The sequence below is a fragment of the Pagrus major genome, chromosome 7, assembly GCF_040436345.1.
Source record: "Pagrus major chromosome 7, Pma_NU_1.0".
Classification (NCBI taxonomy): Eukaryota; Metazoa; Chordata; class Actinopteri; order Spariformes; family Sparidae; genus Pagrus; species Pagrus major.
The window spans coordinates 14,585,235-14,595,682 of record NC_133221.1 but is presented as its reverse complement, the minus strand read 5'-3'; the positions used below and the strand labels follow the sequence as shown (position 1 = coordinate 14,595,682).

Sequence of the window (10,448 nt, the reverse complement as noted above, 5' to 3'; positions counted from 1 at the left end):
TTTTAAAAAGATTAGAATTTCAGTTATGGCCTTAACTGATTGCTAAAAGTTTATCAAGAGAAACAGAAACTTCGAGAAGCACCATTTATTCATCTGCAGTCTACAGGAGAACAGGATTACAAAAGCACATAAATATTGGTTACAAAATGTGATGGTGGCGCTAAAGAAAAATAATCTATTCTGCTTCTGAAAAGCGTCACAGTGGCAACATTTGTCAGAGTTCCCAGAATTTCCTGTAGTCACTTTGGAAAAGAAATGAGGGTAGTGCTAGAGGCCAATGACACATTAATGAACAGTAGTAGGTAGTAAATGTTTATACTCAAGGGGACAAAGAATGAAAGAGCGCAGTGTTCAAATGGTGCATCACGGGACCTGTTGACACCACTATTGCGGAAATGAAATGAAATTCTTAGAGTAGCCCTGAGGCTATGCTAAGAATCGTTTGCCTTGGATGTTCCACTAAAACTTTGCCAAATGAATGATGGGACTTGATTTTTTACACAAATCAGCTGCTGACCCGCTATCTAGTTTTCGCTGTAAGCTGGAAACCACATTAGCCTTTCGGAGACTCAGTAATGTTGCCTGACAACATTGCATTAGACCGAAATGAGGAATTAAAAAAAAAATATTAATTGTACCATTGAACTATATTGAATCAGCAGTTATACCTCTGCTAAGGATGTTTAGTAACGATTGGTTTTAAGAGCAAGAAATTTTAATTTCAGCCCCATTCAACTCTGTTGCCTACAGTGTCACATGGCATATATTTACAGTTTTGCCACAAGCATATCTCTTGACCACACAATATCTGTACATTCATGCGTACATCAGGAAGAGATTCATTTGACCAGCCCATGCATTTTCACCCTATACCAACTTCAGAATAGACTGCTTATCCTCACGGAACGTTTCTGTCATATAAAAATGTATGATTAGTTTTATATTTTACCACACAAAATGACTGCTACAACTGGGCCTGGTTAAAATAATAGAAACACTTTAACCAGCTGACATTAAATAAAGCAGTTCTTTAAGTAAACAGTGTTACCATTTCTGTCTGGTGACCTATAAAGATAATGACTCTGTTGACTACATACACTGTAATTCTGGTTTCTTGTAATCCTGTGATTTAGTGACAAACTGTCTGCTTTGACTCCGATGTCTGACATCTTTTGAATGGGCAGAAGAGGGAACCTGATGGACAGCTGTAGCATTCCTCTGCCCTTTTGGAGCCTCATATCGTGCTTGAATTTTCAACCATTCCAACAGAAGCATGAAGGGCATGATCCTAAAACACAGAGATAACCATTAGCCCGCTGGTTGTTTAGCTATAAATAATGGTGAGTTCATAAATTCAATCACTAATGGTTGTTCAGAAAGTCACAGTTGCAGTGCTCAGAGCGTCCTCTGTGTGGAAGATATATTATATATTATTATAAAGTCGTACATAATTGAAAATTAAGAGATACAATTAAAGGATAATTATGCTATTTCACAATGAGGAATAATAAGTAACGATGGAATTGAAAATGGCAATGGAAATAAGACGGGAAACATCAAATGTGTACTCAAAATGTGGAACAGAAAAGCTTAAAGTGCTTGTATAGCTTGTATAGGTCATGGTAATGTCGCGGTAATGAGTAAAATACCCCCACCCCTCACCAAGATATGGTCATTTCCACCACTCGTATTATGCAAGAACAGAACCCAAAGGTTAGAGGTAAAATAAGTAAACAGTACTTCTGAAAGCGTCACACACAGTTTCAGTAATGAATCAAATATTGAGCAGTCTTACCGGTCATTTAGGTTCTTCTTGAGGCTGCAGAAGAATATGCTGGAGAAGAAAAATGTAAAGTGTCTCACAGCATGCCATGCCCAGAACCCCGACTCTGGCACCTGGCTGAACAGCAGCGTCACTCTGAGAGACAGAGAGGGAGAAAAAAACTCACTTAAATACTGTACATTAAAATACATTTCTAGATGAGATATATATATATATATATATATATATATATATATATATATATATATATATATATATATATATATACATATATATATATATATATATATATATATATATATAGAGAGAGAGAGAGAGAGAGAGAGAGAGAGAGAGATAGAGATATAGAGATATAGAGATAGAGAGATATAGAGATATATAGATAGAGATATAGAGAGAGATATAGAGATATAGAGATATAGAGATATAGAGAGAGAGATAGAGATAGAGAGATATAGAGATATATAGATAGAGATATAGAGAGAGATATAGAGATATAGAGATAGAGAGATATGGAGATATATAGATAGAGATATAGAGAGAGATATAGAGATATAGAGATATATAGAGAGAGATAGAGATATAGAGATATATATAGAGAGAGAGATATATAGAGAGAGATACAAAGAGAGATAGAGATAGAGAGATAGATAGAGATAGATAGATAGATAGATAGATAGATAGATAGATAGATAGATAGATAGATAGATAGATAGATAGATAGATAGATAGATAGATAGATTATATCATATCACGTAGCAAAAATACTATTCCTTGTGCATCTAAGTGTTTAATTAAATCCTACTGATATACATAAACATCAGTTTAATTTCCTGTGCCACATTTAAAAAAATATTGGGAAATATTTGCTTGTTTGTTGTGAGTCAGATGCAAAGATTTATACCACTTCATCTGTAACTTACATTAAATATTAGTATAATATGGCCTCTTTAACTTGTACAAAAGTTCAGCTCATCATTTGTTGGCTGTAGCCCTTTATTTACCGGTTTGGTCCATGTCATGTACTGTGTGTTTAGTGAATGTATTACCTGTGCCTAAACTGGAGTACAGTGTAGAATGACAGGGTGAGAGGCAGGAGCAGGTAGGAGAGGATTTTTACAGGGAGTCCAAACACGCCCAGATAGGTCAATCCGGTGTCCAGCAGAGCTGAAACACATGACTAGGGATGTAACAATACCGAATTTCATGATATCACAATAAAAAAAAAATGCTGTGATACAGTCATGGGACTGTGACATTATCAACCAACCTATCATGTGCTTATTTTGCTTGTAAAATTCATGGATCTAACAAGGGAAATCAGTATGAATGCATTCTGTATAGTTCTGTTTGAACAGCAGAGATAGCATCATACTGCTCAAGAAGACCCACCCTACCCCTCCTAATTGGTTGGCTTCGTCGGTTTCATTCTCAATGCTTCGTACTCAAACTGTTAACTCACACAGACGCTCCAGTGATGCCCTTTTCAGCGGTGTTTGAGATGTAGTAATAGTAACAGTAACTGTTCTGCTAAATCTGTATTTACATACCCAACATGAGAAACTCGAGACAGATTTTAAGTTCATCTTATTTAATTCAACATTTTCTGTACATCTGAACAGGAAATCAGAGCATGCGGTTAAATGCTGCATGTTTAATATGTGTGAGTGTGTGTTTGTGCGAGTGTTAGACATACCATTCTTCACCACCTCAAATTGGGGAGGAGGTTCTTCAGTTTGTCGATTTCCAGTTGATTCCTGCTTGGCAGAGCTGCCCGTCTGCACACTTCTGCAGTCTGTTAAAGTTGTCAGTGTTGCGGTCTCCTTTTCTGCCTTCATCTCTTTCTCTTCCTTAAAGTCAGTCTCGACGCGCGTCCATGTTTTGGTTCGGTCACAGTCAAGTGGCTCATTGGATACAATGTGCATCATCATGTATGGGACAATATCTGCAAACAAGGGGGAGACATGAGGCAGGTTAGATTGAGTCTGTGTGTAAGAAGAAATTACAGTATCTGTAATTTCATGTTTTTATGTAGAGAAACAGCTGACCCACCGTTTGACGCAAGGAATTGAACAGTATCTTTGTAGCCGCTGTCGTAGGCTTGTTCCAGAGTCTAAAGAGAGGATGGACGCACAAACAGAACATCATTTTATAAAATCTTCCCTTAGAGGATCTATTTCTCAGTGTTATTGTTGGACAAGCGCCTTTAAGTCACACCGATTCATCAAATTTCAAACATTTAGGTTGACTGATATGCAGGGGTCTGACCTCTAGAGCCATTGGGTAGAGAGCATTTATGATCCTCAGGCTGTTCGCCACGTTGCCTTTCAGGGTGGTTCCACTCACGACCATGTCCCACATGCAGGGTGTGTCAGCAGGACAGATGTCCATCTCTCCAGAGAACGGAGACACCGTCAAGATGGAACTGCAGGGTACAGGCAGTACTGGCTGCATGCTGCTGAAACCTCCGTCCACATAATGCTGAGAGATAAGACCACATATATATGATATAACAAACCAGTGGTTGACGTGTGGTAAATACTAGTAACACTGAAAATACTCCACTGCAAGTAAAAGTCCTGCATTCAAAACCTCACTCAAGTAAAAGTATTCAAGTATTCAAAAACTTTAGATGGTTTTCACTGGACTGGAAATGTATGAAGAAACTAATCTAAAGAGTAACTAGTAACTAAAGCTGTCAGATATATGTAGTGGAATAAAATGTATAATACTGAGCAGCTCTTTCAGCAGAAGACTCTTACACCCACCGTATAGGAAGGAGCGCTACCGCAGATCATTCAGCCCCACAGCCATCAGACTGTTTAACTCAAGCACCACCTGAACAATCACTTTCCACTCTGTTTTTTGTAAATATCTTATTTTTTTCTATTTATCTTTATGCGTATTTGTCTGATTTTTTTCCTGTACTTTGCATCTTGAGCGAGGTTTCCTGTGAATTTCCCCGTTGTGAGATGAATAAATTGTGAATTTCCCCGTTGTGGGATGAATAAATAAATAAATCTAATATTTGCCTCTGAGATGTAGTGAATTAGAAGACTAATGTTGCATAAAAGTTAAGTAAATGTGCCTCAAACTTTCACTTTCACAAACTTTTGAATAAATATTACATTCAACCACTGATACTCATAAGGCCATCGAATACTCACCACTCCTTTAATAGATGGAGGCAGCATACCGCAGTACCCAGGCACAAAGCAGCTACACAGCAAGGCCTAGAGACAACATGGGATTAAAGATGGTAATAATTGGTGACAGGTAAGCTTAAAAACTATCACTGTTAAGGTTTATTTTTCCACAAAAATAATAATATTATTCCATTTCCCAATAAGCGGTTGGTCAAAAATTAGTTAGAAATTAAATTGCAGCAACTCACTTCAATTTAGTGGCATGCTTAGGGGAAGTGAGATAGAAACTAGTTGGAAACTAAAATGTCATGATCACCAGAAGTTAAGCAGAAACGAAGCCCTGATGAAGACCTTTTGGTTAAAACATGTTGGCTCTTTTAATGATTTAGCTATTACAATAAAGGCTTTTTAATATGCCTTTCCTGGTTGTTTGATATTTTCTTTTTTTTGGCTTTGTCAAGTGTATTGTTTGTTTGGTTTGTTTTGTTTCTTTTTTTATTAAGTGATGCAATACAAGACAAGTGAGAGACATGATAGGAAATACCCAAACAAGAAAAAAGAAAATTGGAGACCGTAAGACAAAACTAGAAAGTTTAATGAGCAGGCAAAAACAAATGGGTGTTTGTTGAGGGTGTTAAAAAGGCAGTTTTGTGTGTGTAACTGGGATGGCTGAAAGGGAAAGTGCAAGAATAATAAAGAGAGAAGAGGGAAAAGAAAGGAAAATAAATACATAAAAAAATAATTAAACTTATAAACAATAATTGTTTGATATTGTCTTTTGTGCAATTTTTGCCGTCAGTGGTAAATAGAGCAACCGGTCATCTTCTCTTCTCTCTTTTTTTTTAAAGCAGAAACCAGTTGCAAGTTTCCTGGAGAAGTGTTAAATAAAGTTATTAGTTATTTATTAAATGCTTCTTGGAAAACAGCAGAATATTTCTATTAAATATTGTAGGGGTCATTTTCAATACATTTTGGAGGTATTATTGTGGGAATTTGAAGGTCAAATCAAAAATGTTTCTGCTAAATGAAAAATCAAAAAAGTTTCTGGACCCGTTTTTCTTAAAAAAAAAGAAAAAAAGAAAAAAGAAGTACATACTGACCTGTACTACATCCTCTTTGGACTGGAAGTCTGACATGATAATGAGCTTGCCATCGGTCAGGCGGGTCATAGCCACAGCAAGACGCCCATTGGCCAGTTGGTGTGCATCGGAAGGAAGATATTTCTGTAAAATCACCTCCAACCAGTTGAAGATATTGATTGAGGGGTTTAATGGTCCAAGTGTAAAAGCCTTCATCTGTTTGACAAAATGTAGCATCTCATCCCGGATAGCAACTGTGAAACAGAAGACTCCAAGTCAGAAACAGTATAACATGCAATAGTTTATGTAATTTATGTAAAAAAACAAAAAAAGATAAAGTCACTCACCCGGGCTCATTTCACAGACCACAGCAGCCGCAACAAGAGACCCAGCAGATGCACCCAGGACACAAGGTGCCGTGCGGAGTATCCACGGTGCATAATTGAGGAGGCACTGGGCGACCCCTAACTGGTAGGTGGCCATGAATCCAGATCCAGAGAAGGAGATGCATGGCGGAACTTCTCGATAATGACAACTGGAAACTCCCGGAGACATTTTCACAAGGATTTGAACTCTCAATTTCAAATCTTTTAATTGTAGACGATGAAAATTCAAAAGTCTCCTTCTGTCTTTTAAAAGTAGAGCAAGTTGAAGCCGGCTGAGACGAGTTATCCTGTGAAGACTGGAGGACTGTCTCAAGCGATGTTTTAAACCACCCTCAATTAGCCATACTATATTGGTCATGCCCATGTGATATAGCACACAATATTCTCTCACTCAATGACTTTTTGTCCATCTCTAGTCTTAATAAAATGATTTTGGTTTGCTTGATTCATGTCAGCTTCCTTGTGATACTACTGAATGAATAAAAAGTCCTGGAAGGCTAGCAGTGCTGAATGAAAAGTAAAGACCTCTAAAAGTACACATCAAACAAAAAGTGTTTTTAGCTCCAAGAGAAATACTTAATTGGTCTGCCACAGTAACAATTTTCAAATTGACAACAGCAGCACTGTCTCTACAACTGAGTTAGTGAGCTAGGTAATAGTAGCATTGAAAATACACTGCAAGTACAATACAAACAAATTGTTACGTTTTGGGGTTATGCTAGAGGAGGACCCTAGTGCAGACACACAGGAACACATACAGGAGGCAGGATAAGGGGAACAAAAAGTGGGCTTTATTTAAATAAAGCTAAAAGTACAAAACACAAGAAATCTAAACAAAAACCAATAAAGGATCACAAGGACCAAAAACAAAAGTAGCAACTAAAAAGCTTAAACAAAGTGCAACAGAAAAGCAAGGAGGAGACACAGGAGAAGACACTGGAGGAACGACAGAGTAACACAGAACACAGAGTACAGGAGACAACAGGGAACATCACAGAGGAATGACCAAACAAAGTGACAAACACATGAGGGAGAACAAAGACTATATACACAGACACTAATGAGGGGATCAGGAACAGGTGGAGTGAGGAGGGAAGAGAAACAGGTGAGGAAACGAGTGGAAAAGCACTGGGAGGGAAAAACACACAGGAGGAACTGAAAAGCAAGAAGAGACACATGAGGGCATAATCACAAAATAAAACAGGAAAAACAAGAAGACATTGAATAATGACAGTGGGCATACTATCAAAATAAAAGAAAACAAGAATAAAAACACTGAATCATGACACAAATCTTGAATCTTTTTAGATTTAACAAAATACTTGTTGTTTTATTCTTTTGTAGTAGGTTGTTCTGTTGTCTTTTTACTGTTACCTAATCAAGGAATAGGGTTCCCTTTCCATCTTACACATAAAATCCAAGGACTTTCCAGGCCCAATTACCTCAAATTTAAGGGCCCAACACAGGATACCCTGAAGCACAGATCCAGGTAGATTACTGTTAATACAAATAAGAGACAATGCGCTCAACTCACATATATGGCTTCAGTACAGGGTGCTGAATCCTTCTTGTGGCGAATAAACAAGAGAAAATCCGGCTGAAGGCAAAATCACAGGGGTGCTCATGAGCAGGGTCTCATACAAACAAAACAAAATCTCACAACAGAATAGCACCTAACTGTATCACAGAGACCACATAGCACATGCCTGTATCACAGGAAACAAGTAAATGAAATCTCCTCATCCAGTCCCTTTGGAATCAGAGTGTGGAGGAAGTGTATCCAATAGGCTTCTCTCTGGAGCAGGACTCTGTCCACGTTACCACCTCTCCGTGGCATTCTCACTGTCTCAATGCCCATATAATGTAGTTCACTCAAACTGTGGTTATGACTGTTAAGCCACTGACAGCTTTTATAATGAGAATCAGCGGGCTTCACAGAAGCTCAGAGACAATTAAAAAAGAGAGAAAGGCTTGAAACACTTTTGCATTGTGCTGGGTCACAATGATGACAGAAAACTGCAGGAGACACACACACTGTCAGCGAAACATAGCCTCAAATTGTTATCAAATCTTAACCCTCCTTTTATGTTGCAGGTCAAATTGACCCATTTTAAAGTTTTTTCATTATGAAACTTATTATGCTTCCCTTAATAAGTGTAAAGAACATTTACTCTGTAAATGGGTCTCTGCTTTGCATTCCTACAAACATTACACTCATACAGTATAAGCACTGTCAGAGCTTGACATTATGAGCAACAGAAGCATAAGGACGACGGCCCCGAAGGCTCTGGAACACTAATCTCGACAGTGAAATAGAGGAGGAAGTGTCTGAAGATGAACATCTTGAGGTCAATTCTGATTATGCCAAAGGAAACTGCTAGTCCTATTCATTAAAACAGGACATTCATGTCAACCAAAGGTGAAATACAGTACTCCTTGTTACCCACCAAACATAAGGCAACACTGTATGCAGAAAACAACTGTTCATTTATAGTCACTAATATCCTAAACATCGCATTATCGAAGTTAACTGATGGACTTGATTTTCAGTATGGGTCAATTTGACACCGAAGAGAAGAGTTGCCTCATTCTCCATTTATCAACATCCATACCAATTTTTAAAGATTAAAAGTTATGTAAAATGAATGTATTTTATATCTGGATTTTTCCTTTTTCCAGTGTTCGTTAAAATAAAGCTTGAACATTTACTTTTTATGGACAAGTGATTCATCCTAATGGAACCATGTGATCTCTGAGAGGTGAATAACACCATCACCGCCACTAAATACTTACTGAATTGTTAGTAATTATATTAGTACTGAGGTAAAAACAATGTTTAGAAGGATTTTTTAGTTTGACAGCTTTGGATGATTAAACATGCACCAGGTGACCCTCCTGTTTTACATAGTCTGTTCTGCTATTGTGACTGACAGAACTGGATCACAATTTATTCGTATTTTAAATATAATTAATTAAATGTTGTTTCTAGAGGAGCAACAGTAATGTTTACAACAGCAAAGTCACTAATAGCCAGCGGATAAGTCTACATGAAGCTTTTGTTTTGGCTTGTTTGTAACAACTTGCTATTAGTCAAGCTAGCATTCTGTGCTTGCAAGTAGTGGATGAGAGACAGATTGAAAATGTTCTTGTGTGTTGATAAAGGTCCATGTAAAAGTGTTGTTGCACCTACAGTAAGGAGCTCCTCCCCAAGACAGCAGAGGAGTTAGCATCGGGACCGACAGCCCAGGCTGCAGCACCAAACCTTAAAAAAGCACAGATAAAAGAGCCGTTCATGTTGGAGCTTATCAATACAGTCTTTAATAACTTTGCCCCAGGGCCCGTGTTACCTCTGCAAAGGAGTCAAAATAACAGTCTCCACTTGAGGAACCAGCCAGCCAGAGTGAGGAGGGACAACCAGAGGTATAAAATCATGGTCAAGGGTGTTGCTGTGGATTTGTGTAGCTAACTCATCCTGGCCGCCGGTCTCTTAAAATGACATTAGGAGTCTTGTCGATCATCACAGCTTGTTGGTTGTTAGTATTGCTGCTGCCTCTCGCTTGTCTGCAGCTGATCCACTGGGTACTGCACTACCACATCACCCCCTGCTGGTACAGATACCAGCTTTGACACGAGGGTACAGGCAAGAATGAGTACCATGGATGTGTGTAGGTTTTCTTTACATATATTTTGAGCTTGCTAATGCTGTAAGTGATGTTATTAAAGGGATTTGTAGTTCAACCAATCTGTGTTTTTCTCTTGTTTTGTTTTCTTTAGTTTTTATTTATTTCGTGAAAGGATAACTAAATTATTATTGCATCAGTAATAAAATAACAATATAGTGATATGTGTTCTAAGACATTATTTGAGTATTTGAGAATACAAATAAACACATTTTGGAGGCACCATTCAAAATATTTATTTTATAAAGCAGGAAAAACATTGACAATTAACACATAGGCTACTGAAAATTTGAAACTTAACAAAACCTCAACTTGAGGTTGATAAAGCAAACTATTTGTAAAATAAAATTTAAAAAACTGTACGAATTGTACAA

The 10,448-nt window shown here is 37.6% G+C and overlaps 1 protein-coding gene across 1 annotated transcript; it reads right to left on the bottom strand.

The window, feature by feature from the left end:
• Window positions 1–1,791: 1,791 nt before the first annotated feature.
• Window positions 1,792–6,563, bottom strand: pnpla1 (patatin-like phospholipase domain containing 1). Its single transcript, XM_073469733.1, has 8 exons — window positions 6,356–6,563; window positions 6,030–6,262; window positions 4,951–5,016; window positions 4,052–4,264; window positions 3,836–3,896; window positions 3,480–3,728; window positions 2,833–2,950; window positions 1,792–1,918 (listed from the first exon to the last, which is right to left on the bottom strand). The coding sequence occupies exons 1-8, from the start codon at window positions 6,561–6,563 to the stop codon at window positions 1,792–1,794; spliced, it is 1,275 nt and encodes a 424-aa protein (XP_073325834.1).
• Window positions 6,564–10,448: the final 3,885 nt, after the last annotated feature.

What these genes read in the sequence shown, in the direction of transcription:
- pnpla1 (XM_073469733.1), bottom strand. Translation starts at nt 6,563, where the DNA reads ATGTCTCCGGGAGTTTCCAGTTGTCATTATCGAGAAGTTCCGCCATGC. An exon ending in CTCCATCTATTAAAGGAGTG is followed by an intron (nt 4,265 to 4,950) that starts GTGAGTATTCGA and finishes CTTATCTCTCAG; the next exon opens with CATTATGTGGACGGAGGTTT. An exon ending in ATTTGAGGTGGTGAAGAATG is followed by an intron (nt 2,951 to 3,479) that starts GTATGTCTAACA and finishes CATGTGTTTCAG; the next exon opens with CTCTGCTGGACACCGGATTG.